The following is a 14,971-nucleotide window of genomic DNA, read 5'->3' as shown; positions in this document are numbered from 1 at the left end:
GCCACCAAGTCCCTCTTCTGGCCACCACGCTCAGCAGTGTGGTGCACGGCGCTGTCCCGAGGTAAGGCTGACAAGGGGACGGTGAGGTAAAGGACCCTTGCGGCCACTACACGCACCCAGGACCCTAATGTGTTCCCCACGGACACTCTAGGGTCTGGGTTAGAAGCTGACCTAGAAGGAGCTGCAGCTCCCACGGGCTCCTCCTCTTTGCCCCTCTCTACTCCCCTGCCTCTGCCCAGCTCTGGCTGTGCAGAGCTGCACCCCAGCTAGCTCCAGAGGCAGGCCTGTTGCTCTGTGCTGCTGATGGGCCCCCCTGGCCGCACCCACACTGAGGCAGGGCAGGTCGGGCTAGGGGACCCGGTGCCAGGGGTGGAGCTCTGTGTCTGGGCAGGGCCCTTAGCGCAGGAGGGAAGGAGTGACCCAGGCGTCCTGAATCCATGACTAGGTGACTAGGAGAAAGCTACAGAAGAGTCAGGTGGTGGGAGAGGGCACGTTGGCCGGAGGGAACTGGGTGCCACCCAGGACTGACATTTGGAATAAAATCTGTAAGGGAAAAAACAGCCAGGGCTTGGGAGTCAGGATGCCCAGAATGAGGCAACAAAGCAAAGTGTGAACACAGAGGGCCCCTGCTTGCTTTGCAGTGTGGTGGCCCTGTGGTGCCATCGGTGGTTCTCACAGCAGAACTGCCCTGTTGGTCCGTGCTATTCTGAGGCAGCAGACAGGCAGCAGCAGGCTGGTGCAGCAGTGGGCACACTGGAGTTGCTGCACTTTGTCACTTGGTTGCTCCTCCACCTTTGTGCCAGAGATCATGGCCTGTCTCTCTTTCACTGGCCCAGGCCACGTCCTCCCTTTTGAGCCAGCTCTGTGGGGCCAGCGCCTGTTGCTTCTCTGGGTTCTCATGCTCTTTATGAGCCTATCCTTTCCCACAGAAACCCAGAGAGCCCCCGGGCTCTAGTAGCCAGGCCAGCATGCACCACATGCGGGGACCAGGTGGGACTTTCTCCCACTGCCACCTCCTGTACTGCTGCTGCCCCACGGGCTCTGGTGTGGGCTGAGCTCCAGGCCACTAGTCTCATCCACGGCGTTTGCTCAACCCCTTATTCGTCCCACTCAGTCACAAAGTCTCCCACAGGGTACCCACCTGCTCATCTGCAATGGACAAACCTCCAACAGTCCCTAAAGGAAGAGCACACCAGCCATGACGCCAAAACCCTGCACATTCCTGTCCGCAGCCCTGTTTCTACATTGCCCACTGTCCTCCACAGTCTAACCCCAGTTTGACTCTGATCTGCCTGATCTGGTACCCAAATCCAGCCACCCAGGTGAGCAGTCGTGATTGCCCTTCTCTCACCCGCACCAGTAAAGATCTGAGCCTCCTTCCCTGCCCTCAGGACTTTCCATCTCTACAGGGCAAACACTTCCTGGCTGACTCGGGATGAAAGTTTGCTTCCCTGATCCCCTTGTGAGACCATCCTCACAGCCTCAATTCCTTATATCCCTTTAGCTGGTTTGCACACCAAGGACCACATAATGCTCCCATTTATGTGAAATGTCCCCAAATCAGCAAACCTAGAGATGGAATGTGGTTTAGTGGTTGCCTAGAGTTGGGGGGATTGGGAAGAACTGAGTGACTGCTAGAAGGTACGGGGTTTCTTTTTGGGGTGTCACAAATGTTACAAAATTGTGGTGATGGTCACACAATTCTGTGAATATACTAAAAACCACTGAATTGTACACTTTAAATGGATACACTGTATGGTATGTGAATGATATCTCTACAAAGCTGTTAACAATAAAAACCAAAACTAACCAGACCAACCCACAGCTGCAGCTCAGGGCTCTCCATCTCCTCTGGCTCCTCATTGAAGGGGAAAAGTAGCAGTTTGGAGGCTTGGGGACCAATACAGCCGTGTGGTGGACATACGTTACGGTTTCTTGACTGCCCTTCACCTGAACCCCCTTGTGCTTAGAAACTCCCTACCACAAACCTAGGGAGAAGGTAGAGCCCACCTCCCACCATATGAAAGACCAGACACTTGGCTTTCCCAGCATCGCCTTTGCAGCCAGGTGAGTCGATGCCTCTGCCAGGAATGCCTCAGTCTAGCACAGAGCAGGGGGAGGTGGGGCACCTCTGGTGTCGGCACTGACATCTTCACGTCGACGCTGGTTCCCAGGTAGGGCTTACAGTGCTTTTAACTGCTCTGACTTTATCCCCCACTCCTTTTTTGGAGCTTCTCTCCAGCCTTCTTAGTGTTTCTGTGAGCCCAGTAGTTCAATAGTCTATTTCTGCTTTTATCAGCCAGAATCGGTCTTCTGGCTTTAAACTAGGATTGACACACGTGACACTGGGGACCCTGTAGCACTGGCTCCCTCACTCCCCCTGGGACAGGCGAACTATCCTGGTAGCTAGAGCCCTCATCTAACAATCACTGGGAGAAGTGCATTTTATGCATTTCTGTCATCAGAACTACATCTTTTCCCCCACCCCAGAAGCATCAAGCAATAACAGATGTCTTAGCTTCTAATTCTACCTCTTCCTTTCCCTTATAGCTGCTTTTTATTTTTTAAATTATTATTTTTTTGGCTGCGCCACACAGCACACAGGATTTTAGTTCCCCGACCAGGGGGCCCCCTGCAGTGGAAGCTGGGTCCTAAACATTGGACTGCCAGGGAATTCCCTATAGCTGCTTTTTAGATGTTAATCTTTCTAATGTTCTGTGGTTTTTGTGATTTATCTAGGTCCCCAACCCCACCGTCTGTGATTAACTGGTGTTCCTGATTCTTAGGGTTTATAAATTATCAATTATAATTCTCATCCCCTTTAACGTACTCTCTGCTTCTGGAACTCTTATTTGTCTCACATCTCCTCACTCTAACCTCCGTGTTGTTTAACCTCTTTTCCTCAGTTTCCATTTCTCTCTATCCCTGGGCTCCATCTGTGTAACTTCACATCTACTTCCAGTTCATTCTCCTTCTAGGTGTGTCTAATCTGCAGCTTAACCATAAAGTTTCTAACTTGAAATAGTATATTTTTCATTAAAAAATTTTTTTTTATCAATCTGGTCCTTTTTGATATTTTTTTCATCAGTCATAGCTTTTCTTTAAACGTAAGTAAGACATTTTATATTTTGTATTTTATACTTCTAACATCTCAGTCTTTGCTGGTCTGATTCTCTTGCCTGTTGTTCCTAATGACTCTTATGGGGGTTTTTTTCCCTTGTTTGCTTTGTTTTCACTGTAAGCTTAGATTCCTTGAAATTTTATCTGAAGGAATTCCTTGAGGCCTGGGTTTAAAGTACAATCCTCAAGAGAGGAATGCATTTGCTTCTGCCAGGTGCCTGAAGGCACTATCAACCTGAGATCACTTTAAACTGAACTGTCAGCTGGAGGATTTTCCAGTCCACACAGGCAATATGAATTCTCCACCCAAACAGTACTGAGAGCCAGCTGTGCTTACGTATTATCATATTTTTGTCCCCACCTTCTACCTCCCCTTGCATCCAAGACCAAAGCTAAGTAGATGAGTTGGGGGATTGGTTCCGTCTTTGAATGATCGTGTCATCTGTTCAGTTTAAATAGGAAGGGTCTCTGATCTGACTTCCCACTTTGTAGGAGCATTAGATTTATTGCCCACCCAACACGTGGCCCCTGAAATGGTAATTCTAGGCCACCCACAATAGAAGCAGAATAAAAAGATGAGTGACACGAGTGTTTATGAACTGGCTCCTACATAAAGTCCCAGTCTCAGGAGCCACTCACAGACTCTATGGCCTTCAACTGGCCTCAATGTCACTCACCAGTCCTTTTCCTTCTATACCAGAATCATTATTTTAAGGCAAGAATGGGAGGACTTGAGGACATGATGACCCAGATCCAAGCAGAAGAAGTGTGGAATGGCAGAAGGCTGAGCTGCTCTTCTTGTCCAGCCCTCAGGCAGTCCAACAGCCCTCTAGTCATCTCTGAGCCAGCTGGGTTCCCAGGCAGCTGTGACCCTTGCCCTTGAATGGGAAAGACCAGAACAGGCCAAGCCCAAATGTGTCCCCACAGATGCATTTCTCACTGGGGCAGTGGCAGAGCTGAGGACAGCTCCTTACTACTCTTTGCTCAAAGGGAGATGTCTTCTGTCCTTGCCTGCATTTCGGCGCCTCTTTCGACTCAAGAAGCTCTCTAGCTTCTTGCTTCGTTTCAGCTCCTTGAACTTCTCAGCTAGGACCAACTGGCGCTGCTCAGCTAGAGGACAAGGAGAAAGAAAGCCGGTAAGCAAAGGAGGAAGCCCGCTTCTTTCCCTTTCCCCAGGTCAGTAATTCTCAACCACTATGCAGTGATATGTGACTCATCTGGAGTTCACCAGTGTGTGTAAGCAAGCTGACTTCTATGAATCTGCTCCTCCTCAATTCAACCAGCTACGAGCTCCTTCTCTGTGCCCTACCCACATATGTGGGGGTGGGACAGAGATAAAAACGACACTCCCTGCCCATGGTCATTAGGGATACAAGAATGGTTACAAACAACAACTCCCTACTATTTCTACTTTCCTCCAACTTACCATGGGATCCAGCCTTCGTGCCCCCCTTAGGGAGCTCATGGACTCCCAACACAGTATCCTGCCTCTATGGCCACCCAACCCCTGTTCCTGTAACTAGCCTGTCATAGCTGTGCCCCACTCACATTTCTTCAGGAAGTATGGCCGATGGCCCTGCTGGGCCTGAGCCCGCCGCTCCTGCTTCAGGGCCAGGTGCAGCTCCTGCTGCCGCTTCCGTTCCTGCTGTGCCATTTCTTGCTGCTCCTGAGGAGCAAAGATGAGATCGGTGAGACAGGTGAAGAGCGGGGACTGTGAATCACCTCCTGCCTCGACCTGCTCTCACCTTCCTCCCCCGTATTCTGACTTACTCACCATTTGCTGAAGCAGCTGCTGCAGTTTCTCACGCTCCTCCCCTGAACGGCGCTTCTTCAGCTGCTTTTTCACAAGCTCCACGTTGGAAAATGAGTATGACAGTTAGCATTCTGTAAATGTTAGGTGAAACTCTGTGCCAAGCATTATTCTAAGAGGTTCGCATATGTTAACTCACATAAACACTATGAGATAGGAATTATCTTTCTGTGATAAGGAAACTGAAGCAAAAAGAAGTTAACTAACTTGTCAATGATCACACAGCTAGTAAAGTGACACGCCCTGCTCGCCCTGCTCCCCTCTGCCCGACTCTCTTGACCTGTGCTCTAGTCTCACCATTTGGAATCCCCACAGACCGATCTCACGTTACTCACATCTTTCTCTCTGGCTCGGATGTCATTTAGGAATTGATACGTTTTATCAAACACCTCAGGATTATATTCCCCTGACAGGTCGTCAAAGCGGGGGTCCCGGGCTACCTTTGGAGCGAACAGAGAGAATATAAAAGAACTGTTCAGTCTCCTTTCACTGAGAAAGAGCTTACTGGCTCCTCCTCACCTTCTTACTGATGGGAACAACTTGACGCAAAAATGGCACCCGGACCTTGGCTGACATTTCCAGAGGCCTATGAAGAAATTAAACAGGTCAAGGGAACTCCAGTCTTGTCACAGGCCTCCCACCTGCCACCCAAGAAAGCAGACACCTACTCAAGGTCCCAGCTATCCTCCAACTCCTGGGGCAGGCCTTGCTCCTCACCTGTGTTTATCTGCAACACATGCTTTTTGGACCGGTGGTCTGGAACTTTGCTTCTTAGTGCTGTTTCCAGTTACCAATTGTTTGTACGTCTTAGTCCCCACTTGGCTCTGCAATTCTAACAGCTCCTCAAATGACATGTGAGATGTGCCTGTGAAAGGTAGGTGGGGGTGGGAGGGAACCGCAACTCAGCCCAGCATCTGCCACTGCTGCAAAGGTGCCATCCCATCTTCATTCTTCATAGGTAACTGATCCTTTCCAACATCCCCTTCAGACCAATCACTGCAGGTCCTGGGCAGCACAGCTTGTAACGGCGCTACACTGACATCTAATTCCCCATCGTTTCCAGGTACCTGGGGCCTCACCTTGCTAAAGAAGGTGTATATGTAAGGCTCTTTTAAATCACTCCTTCACAGCTTTCCCCATAAGGACCTCTGTCTCCCTTGCTCAGCTACCATCGCCATTATTCTGGTTCAGGATACGCTCAGCACCTCTCACCTCAATCAGTACTCTAGCCTCCTCACTGCTCTCCCAACCTCCAGTCTCACTCCTCTCAAAGCTATGCTCCCCGCTTCAGCCTGGGAGAGGCATCTGAAAAGCAAAACCTGGGGAGGGGGTAAATTGGGAGATTGGGATTGACATATACACACTACTATTGATATATATAAAATAGATAACTAATAAGGACCTACTGTAGCACAGGGAACTCTACTCAATACTCTGTAATGACCTATATGGGCAAAGAATCCAATAAAAAGTGGATAGGACTTCCCTGGTGGCACAGTGGTTAAGAATCCGCCTGCCAATGCAGGGAACACGGGTTTGATCCTGGTCTGGGAAGATCCCACATGCTGCAGAGCAACTAAGTCCGTGTGCCATAACTACTGAAGCCCGCGCCTGGAGCCCGTGCTCCGCGACAAGAGAAGCCACTGCAATGAGAAGCCCACGCACCACAACGAAGAGTAGCCCCCACTCACCGCAACTAGAGAAAAGCCCACGTACAGCAACGAAGACCCAACACAGCCAAAAATAATAGAAAACAAAAAAATAAAAGTGGATATAACTATTCACTTTGCTGTACACCTGAAACTAACACATTGTAAATCAACCATACTCCAATAAAAATTTTTTTAAAAAAGGAAACTACTTCAGACCTGAAGTTTTCACTTTAAGTTCTTTAATAACTTTCTTTCCAAAAAAAAAGAAAAAGAAAAAGGCAAATCTGATCTTATCACTCCCACCTCATTTCCACATAATATCCTACACATCACGTCACTCCAGAACTCAAAATTCCCCAATGGCTTCCATCTTGCTCAGAGGAAAAGCTCTAGGCTTTGTAATAGCCTGAAGACCCCATGTGACCTAGCCCGGGTTTTGGCTCTAATCTCATCTCCTACCATCTCCTCCTTCCTACTCCTCTCCAGTCAACTGGCCTCCAAGCAGTTCCTAAGCAGGAAGGTATGCTCCCACCTCAGTTCCTTTGCACCGGACTTTGCTTGGAACACTTCCTCCAGCTGTACTGCTTGCTCCCTCACCTCCTTCAAACGGTTTCTCAAATGTCACCTACCCAGTGAGGCCTTCTGTGATTACTCAAAACTGTAACTCCTCCCCTGCTTTCTCTTCAAAGCTCTTATCACCCTTTTCAAAAAATTTACCCTTTAAAAATCTGCAATTCCGTGTTTTGTTTTATTAATTTGCTTGTTTTTTTTAACCCCTAAAAGGTAAGCTTCATGAGGACAGTGTTGTGCTGCTTTATTTACTACTGTATCTCCAGCATCTAGAACTGTGCCTGCACACAACACATGCTCAACAATGTTGGCAAAATTTGTTGAATCCTCACCTACTAAGCCTTCCCCAACAATCCATCCCCCTTCCTGACTCTGCTTTTGAACATAACGTTTCCTCCCTGCGAAAAACCCTCTTCGCCCTTTAAAAAACTGCTCAGGATGTCCCAGGATGTCCTAATCCAGGAAGCATCCTCCCTCACTCCCCACTTTCCAGTGCGTTGTGGGGGGCGCTCCCGGTGTTTGCATCTTTCAGAGAACGTAAGTCTCACGGTCACGGCGTCTCCAGGCTCCGAGCCCGCACCACACGCGGTGCCACTGGCCCCTCACCCCGCCTCCGCGGCTGCCCCTCGGCCCGGCGCCGTCCCCTCACCCTTCTGCAGGTCCCCGGGCCCCAGGCCCCCGCCGTCCCGAGACCCGCGAGGAGACCCGGAGGCCGCCCATTCCCGGCAGTTTGCACTCAGCATCTGCTCGCGCAGCGCGCCGAAGACTAATGGCGCTACTTCCGCTCCGGCAGCGACCGCCCCGCCCCACTCCTTCCGGCATCTCCGGCAGGCTGAGTCCGCGAGGCTTGGTGACAATAGAGCAGATCCCGTCCAGCGCCGGGCGGGCCGCTGGTGGGCGGCCGGGGAGCCTTTCCTGGGCGGAAAAGGGCGCCCACCGTAAATAACGTTGCCCCCTCCCTTTTGTCGCTTGGCGCTGCACTCCGCGCCGAAGAGAAACTCCGGCCAGGCCGTGGCGGTATTTGGTTTCCTAATGCTCTTGGTTGAGAAGCCAGAACCTCAGCACCCTGGCCCCACTGCAAACTCCTGCCGTCCCTTGCCTATTCCACACAAAAGAGAGCACACGTTTGGAGACTTTCAATTCATTTTTATAAAATCTGAGCTGGCTGAGAGCGTCAGGGTACAGCAACAGCTCAAGGAACGGTAGGATTATCTGCTGGTCCTCCCCTCCCCAGGTCAGGGAGAAGGAGATTTCATGCCAACAGCTGCAACTCCTCTCAGCTCCCAATCAATGCTCAGGGCTCAAGCAGCGGGAAGAGGTGGAAAGAGGGGTGGGGAGGGGAAGCTCCTGAGGCTGACACTGCTTGCTTCTCCCTCCTCCCCATTCCCTTCGCTTCCCAGCAGAGCATGGCTGACCTGGGGCAGAGCAGAGGCCCAGGAGCAGTTGGAGGGAGGTGAATGGGACAGAGCACCAAGGGGAAGGGGCCCTCGGCCCAAGGAGGAAGGGACCTAGCCCTCCCCCCTGCAGCTCCCCACTAAGTTCACAGCACAGAAAACACCTCTAGTCCAACAACTCCATGTGGAGGTATACCAAGTCCAGGGTCCAAAGGGGCAGGCGGGGGAGAGATGGGCAAGGGCAGTGAAGATACCAGCAGGCTCAGGAAGGGAGGCGGCAGAAACTTCCTCCTACCCATGGGAGGAGACAATGGGGCGACTGATATTGCTGTTGGTGGTCATGGCATTCAGCTCCCACCTGGAAGGCCAAAAATGACAGGCAGAAAGAACAGAAGGGGGAGCCTCCGCCCCCAGGTCAAGAATTGCTCAAACAAAGCAATGAACACACCAGTGCCTTCAACTTCCTAAAGCTCAACCACCCACGGCCACCTCTTCCTTACAGCCCTATGAGGGTTAACAATCAGGTCTCCACCCACCACCAAATCCACTACCACCCACTAGCCCACCTGCAAGCTCATGTGGACTTCCTGTTTATGTTTACATATTGATATTCTTGTGCCCAACACCTGGAGAAAAACATCTGTGTATACATCTCAATAAACTTCCCAACCTACCTTTCCTCCTCTGCTCAGATCCAACCAGGATGCCCCTCCCCCCAACCAGGAATGTCGGGTTTTGCTCTCAACTCCCATCCTTTGAAGGCCCTAATTCAGCTCTCCTCTCCTCCCTGAGGCCTTCCCCAGCCATCCCACCATATTAAAATTAAATTCCTCTCTTTTTGACAACTGTCATTCTACGAAGTACCTCCTTATGCCAAGGCTCTACTCTACTTGGTACTAGGCACTTGCACATGTGTTCATCTTGGGCCAGCCTGGGATCCATCTGTTCAGCCTTGTGTACTCTATCACCAAATACTGAACACACAGACCCTCAGCAAGTAAGAAGTAAGCTGAGCTGAATCAAGGAGAGGGAAGTGTCACGGAATGACCCAGAAGGGCACAATTATACACAAGATAACTTTCAGTGCTTGATTTAGACCTAAGAATGGAGTTCATAAGGGAAGGAGCTAGGGAGGACCTCCCTTAATTCTGGAATTAATGTGATCCAGAGGCTCCTAAACTTGTTTTTTTCTCTGCAACTAGGTTCTAAGATTTAATCAAACTTTCTCAGCATATTAACAAACAAAAATAACTGTATAAGCTCAGGAATTAGGAAGTGATGCCTGTGAGCTTGGTTTGAAAACTGGACATTTTTTCCATAAAACTTACCCAGCTGACAGTTTTATATTTCCTTCTATCTCCCTCTCCACAAGTACACTACAGAACAAAATCTTCTCTCTCCTGCACACTGAGACCAAGCCAATCAGGTCACGCCTGTGCTGCCCACTCACCCTCAACCAGTCCCTCCTTTCCAACCATTCACTGTACCTGATGTCATGGGGCAAACAGGACTGGTCCAGGTTATACTGAATCACAGCCAGTTTGCACAGAGTCTTCAGACTAGGGCCTTTAAAGGAGGAGTGGGGGAGAGGGAGATGGTCAAAGCCGAGGAAAGGGTCCAGTCCTGCATATCACCACCCAAAGACAGGGGCCCTGAGGGCAAATGCATTTAGGGAATAAGTGTACTTACTAAAGTCCAAAATGTGTAAGTCAGAATGATCTATGAGGTCAAATTCATCTCCCAGGCCTTCCTCAGGAGACGGACTATAGGGATCAAATGAGAGATGAAGGAAGGAGCAAAGACTACCCACGAGACCCTCTTGCTCAAATGTCTCCCATGTTAGTCACAGGCTTAGGCCCTTCCTGGAGCCCTCCCCTCTCTCCTCCTAACCTGGTACCCCCAAAGAGGACAATCTTGTCACCAACAATACAGCAGCACTGGCGCCGGCGGGGACATGGCCCCTTCCCCTTCGGTTCAATCTTTTTCCAGGTAAACGACACTAAAGAGAAGTTTAAATGGAGGTTCAACACCTGCTAGCCCAGATATCCTCTCCACTCCCGCCCCTCACCCACTCAGGATTATTCTTTTCTTTTCCACGCCCCCTCAATTGCTCCCTGTTCCTCCCTTAAAGGCAGTGCTCTTTACCAGGGTTAAACTTCCAGAGGTCATGGAAGTGCCGGTTCAGCCTTGCATTATAGCCACCAAAAATGTACAGCTCCCCATTGTAGCCAACTGGAAGGAGAGAGGAATGTCAAGAATGTAGGGGCAATGGGGGGACGGGGGACTCGGCAGGGACCTAACAGACACTCACAGGCTGAGTGGCTCCGGCGCCCCTCAGGCAGCACTGGGGTGGGTGGACAGTCCAGCCAGGCCTCAGTCCTCGTGTCAAAGACACGGATGCGGTTGCAGTAAATCTCATTGTTGGAATGGAATGGCCCGAAACGGTCTGCACGGCCCCCGAAGACATACATGTGATTGCCCAGCATTGTGGCCGAGTGGAAGTCCCTCCAGCGTGCAGGGTTGCCCTGGGCAGGAGCAGAGATGGGAGGGGGAGGGGTCAGCTTTCACTGTTTGAGCTCCCTATGGTTCCTTAAATTGAGGGTGGGGATCTGGGAGAGAGCAAGAAGGGCCAACCTTTGTACAGATCAGGGTCCATGTCATGGTGCTGGTATCCAGCTTGTGAATGTCATTGGAAAAGCAGTCCGCCTGACAAGGAAGAGAAAGGAAGTGAAGGAAGGAATAAAAGAGAGGAGCAGGGGTCACTCTCCGACCCTCCGTCCCTCCCACCTCAGAACCTGCAAGCAAACCAAAGCCTCCCATTCCACTACTTTCACTTCCCCTTCCTCCTTCTCATTCCCACCCTAGGGAAACCTCTCGTTTCTTCCCAGACCTACCAGCTGCTCGTAGCCCCCGAAAATGTACATGGTCTTGCCCAGGACACAAGCCGAATGTCCATCCCGGGCCCCAGGAACTGTTCCTGCCACTCGGGGTGTGGACCATTTGTGAGTATCTGAAGGAGGGGAGAGGGTGGGCCCAGTAAGCAGGCTGGTGCTCCCTCCTCGACTCTGGGGCGCCTTATTCCCAGCCCCCCTCAGCCCACACCTTCCCCAGCCCCGCGAGGCACTATTTGGCAGAACACAGCCTCCAGAGACTCATACTCACTGACGTCAAAGGCATAGAGCACATTGCAGGCCCCTTCGGTGTCATTCCGCCCACCCCAAAGGAAGACTGTGTCGTCGATGAGGACGGTGGAGTGTCCATACCGCATGTAGGGTACCACGGGAGCCTGCCCGCGGGTGGCGGGCCTCACTGGGGGCAGCTTTGTCCAACGCAAGGACACTGTGGGCACAGCTCTGCTCAGCCCTGGGAACCTCTCTTCAGGCCGTCCACATTTTCCCAAACCACATGTTCGTTTCCCCCACCCCCTCTGGCCGTGGGGGCCACCATCAAACCTCACTCGGCCACCCACTGCCCTCCCTGATGTGGGCACCCAGGGATGATCCCTGCGTTAGCTTTACCTGCATTGAACATGTGCACATCAATCTGGCGCAGCGTCTCGTAGTCTTCCCCAGAGCAGTAACCCCCGAAGGAGTACACCCGGTGTCCCACCGCCACTGCAGCATGGTTCACCCTGCGGGGCCCGCCCTCCAGGTGCACCGTCCACCGTAACATCCCCTGCGCCACTGGTTACAGCAACATGCCCCCCCGGCACGGCCTGCTGCCTCTGCTACCTGCACACAAGTTAGGGCCGGGGGCTCCTCAGGCAAAGCCTTTGCCTGGTTCACCGTGACTCTGCCCAGGACTAGCCTTGCCTCTAAGTGTCACCCTGGTGGCCCTCCCACACCACCCCTCCACAGCTCAGGTGGCTGGCTCTGCTCCAGGGGAGCTGCTGAGGTCAGGAAGCTAGCCCTGGCCCTGTGTTCTCCAACAGCAAAGGGTGGGGCCACTCTGACCTGACTGCCAGCTCAGACTGCTGATCAAGGGCTCAACGTGGTCGTCCCCTACTCATGGCGGCTGCACCCTGTCACTGGCTTGGCCCAAGCTCCAAGCCCCCTTCAAAGGTCAGGGAGTTCTCTTGTCTTTCTGACTCTGCTCTGCTTACTGCCTGCCACCTCTCTAAGAATCTCTGTGCTCTTTGAGGTGGGGAGAGGGATCTCAAAATACTCAGAGCTATTAATAGCCCAGCCAACCCCAGACAGTCCACTGAAAGCTGGCATGAGTGCCTCCAAGCAGAAAAGCTTTTAGGCTTTTAGAGTGGAACAGTTCCTCTATCCAGGATGGGGTGGGATTGATCCCGGACAAGGACCTTCATGGATGATTAGCCCCTCGTAGGGGGCTCTTGTCAAGCAGAGCTGTTATCATCAGGGTCACCCAGGGCCCCTCACAGGCAGGAGGGGTTCCTTTGACAGCTGTGCCTGGCATGCTGCCAAGAACTTAAGCCAGAAAGGTATGTGTGTGCTGGGGATTGAGGGGGTAGGGTTTTCTCCTCTTGCCACTTGCCCAACCTAGCCATTGTGGTAGAGAACGGGCTATTTCCAGCAGCTCTTCTCCCACTTGGGTCTCTGAAAGGGGACAGGGGTGGGGGTGTGCACTGGAAAGGGAAAGGAAAGCAAAATGCCCTTGGGCAGGACAAGAAAAAGATCCAGGCATGAGAGATCATGGTCTCTTAAAGACAACTCGCTAACCTAGTGATAATGGGTACATCTGAAGGCTCTGTCAGGCAAATCCTGCAGCTGGCACTGCCTGCTCTGGCAGGCACCTGCTGGGTTTGGGTAGATCATCTGCTCCCTGTTCAAGAAGCCCTGGCAGAAGGGAGAAAAAAAAAAAAAAAGAAGCCCTGGCAGAAGGAAGAGCCAGGCAGAATCTCAGGCAAAGAAAAAGCTCAAGTAAGGGAGGCCCGTCGCAAGAAAGACACACAGGTTTCAGCTGGCTTTTGCCAGCCCTCCTGCCCCTGCCCAGCCTCCCTCAACCCCCAACCCCATGCTTTAAATAGCCACTCTGCCAAACCTGAAATAGCCCCTCAGGAAACCACTCTCACTTCATTACTCCTGTCCTCAATCCAAAAGCTCTTGGATCTGGGCTTGTAAGGACAGATAGGAAGAAGGTTGAAGAGCTTAAGAACCGGAGTCCATCTTCCCTCATAGCTTCCACTCCCCACTTCAGCTATATCAAGGTAAAGCAAAGAATTCAGAGGACAAGAGAGAAGCAATTCCATCCAAAGGTGGAGAAAAAAACCTTAGCTTCTCCTCCAAAAAAAAAAAAAAAAAAAAAACAAGCAACTCAAGCTCGTGAAGAACAAGCCCCCAGGGTCTCAGGGGCTCCTCTTATCCCTGGGTCTCTCCCATCCTCCATCACTGCCGCATTCTCAAGCTTCTTCAATTCCCTTCATGTACCTATCCCCCTTGCTTTCTCTTGCAATTTTCATTCCCCGTTTCTGGCCCTTCTTGATCTCCTGAGAGCTTTGCCGTTTTCTCCTTCTTCCTTCTCCCACAACTCCAAGCTCCACCCCGACGGCCCTCCATTTTCCCTCTTCCACTAAGGGGAAAAAAGCTAATATCCATTGACCGCTTTCCGCCAGAGATATTCCTCCCTGTATATGACGCTATCCCTGTCATCTCCCAGTCATCCCAACCTCCCCTCCCGCACAACTCCAGACACCCCCGCCCTTTTCTTCCATTATCCTCAGCTTCCCTGTTCTCCTCATAACCCGATCTTCTTTCCAATTTCCTTTAGTGCCTCCTCCGGCTACCAGGTCTCTCCCACTGGTTTCCTCATCATCCTCCCGGAGCCCTTCTTTCCCCATTAACACTTTCCTTTCCCATCATGCCCCTAGCTCCCTCCCCACCCCCACCTCTTCACTCTGAGGCCCGTCCCCCACGACTCCAGCGCTAACCATGGACATCCCCAGCCCCTATAGTTCTCCTCGTCCCTCAACCCACCCCGGACTACCTGCCAGGCCGGGCCGGGGCGGGGCCGCGGGTCCTCGCGCTGCTTGCAGCCTAGAACCCGTTGCACGCCAACCGACGACTCGATCCCCAACGAGATAAACACAACCAGGCTCTATCCTTCCGGCGGGCAGCTGTCTGCGAACATGCAGTCAGAGCTAAGTGCCCGAAGCCTACCGGGACTTGTAGTTCACGGGGTTCCGGAGGGACGTCAGGGGCTGAAGAGTGGGCAGGAGCCTGAGGAGATTCTGGGCATGTGCAGATACGTGTCAAAAATCGCGGGGTTGGCCTTCCCTGGTGGCGCAGTGGTTGAGAGTCCGCCTGCCGATGCGGGGAACACGGGTTCGTGCCCCGGTCCGGGAAGATCCCACATGCCGCGGAGCGCCTGGGCCCGTGAGCCATGGCTGCTGAGCCTGCGCGTCCGGAACCTGTGCTCCGCAACGGGAGAAGCCACTGTTGTGGCCCGCGTACCGCAAAAAA

The 14,971-nt window shown here is 52.1% G+C and overlaps 1 protein-coding gene across 4 annotated transcripts; it reads right to left on the bottom strand.

Moving 5' to 3' along the window:
* Window positions 1-3,306: 3,306 nt before the first annotated feature.
* LOC112413817 (kelch domain-containing protein 3) lies at window positions 3,307-14,647 on the bottom strand. 4 transcript variants are annotated; one of them, XM_024765897.1, is made up of 15 exons: window positions 14,496-14,647; window positions 12,065-12,277; window positions 11,709-11,885; window positions 11,441-11,556; window positions 11,181-11,252; window positions 10,858-11,071; window positions 10,692-10,778; window positions 10,437-10,545; window positions 10,236-10,309; window positions 5,648-5,795; window positions 5,450-5,516; window positions 5,266-5,370; window positions 4,895-4,969; window positions 4,669-4,786; window positions 3,307-4,230 (listed from the first exon to the last, which is right to left on the bottom strand). In XM_024765897.1, the coding sequence occupies exons 2-15, from the start codon at window positions 12,216-12,218 to the stop codon at window positions 4,094-4,096; spliced, it is 1,653 nt and encodes a 550-aa protein (XP_024621665.1). In that variant the 5' UTR covers window positions 12,219-12,277; window positions 14,496-14,647; the 3' UTR covers window positions 3,307-4,093. The 4 variants fall into 4 exon arrangements, with proteins under 4 accessions (XP_024621665.1, XP_024621664.1, XP_024621663.1 ...); XM_024765895.1 differs by lacking the exons at window positions 3,307-4,230; window positions 4,669-4,786; window positions 4,895-4,969; ... (1 more) ...; window positions 5,450-5,516; window positions 5,648-5,795 and adding exons at window positions 8,284-8,904; window positions 10,034-10,112; window positions 13,232-13,348 and having other exon boundaries at window positions 14,496-14,641; XM_024765894.1 differs by lacking the exons at window positions 3,307-4,230; window positions 4,669-4,786; window positions 4,895-4,969; ... (1 more) ...; window positions 5,450-5,516; window positions 5,648-5,795 and adding exons at window positions 8,284-8,904; window positions 10,034-10,112.
* Between the last annotated feature and the right edge of the window lie 324 nt (window positions 14,648-14,971).

The sequence above is a fragment of the Neophocaena asiaeorientalis genome, unplaced genomic scaffold (assembly GCF_003031525.2).
Source record: "Neophocaena asiaeorientalis asiaeorientalis breed wild unplaced genomic scaffold, Neophocaena_asiaeorientalis_V1.1 scaffold46, whole genome shotgun sequence".
NCBI classification, from domain to species: Eukaryota; Metazoa; Chordata; class Mammalia; order Artiodactyla; family Phocoenidae; genus Neophocaena; species Neophocaena asiaeorientalis.
The sequence above is the reverse complement of the archived record's forward strand: the minus strand, read 5'-3'. Positions and strand labels throughout refer to the sequence as shown.

Excerpts from the sequence above, each read along its gene's own strand:
- LOC112413817 (XM_024765897.1), bottom strand. The coding sequence starts at position 12,218 with ATGTTACGGTGGACGGTGCACCTGGAGGGCGGGCCCCGCAGGGTGAAC. Across the intron at positions 11,072-11,180 it reads GGACCCTGATCTGTACAAAG|GGCAACCCTGCACGCTGGAG; the intron begins GTTGGCCCTTCT and ends GCTCCTGCCCAG. Across the intron at positions 4,231-4,668 it reads GCCATACTTCCTGAAGAAAT|CTGAGCAGCGCCAGTTGGTC; the intron begins GTGAGTGGGGCA and ends CTTGTCCTCTAG.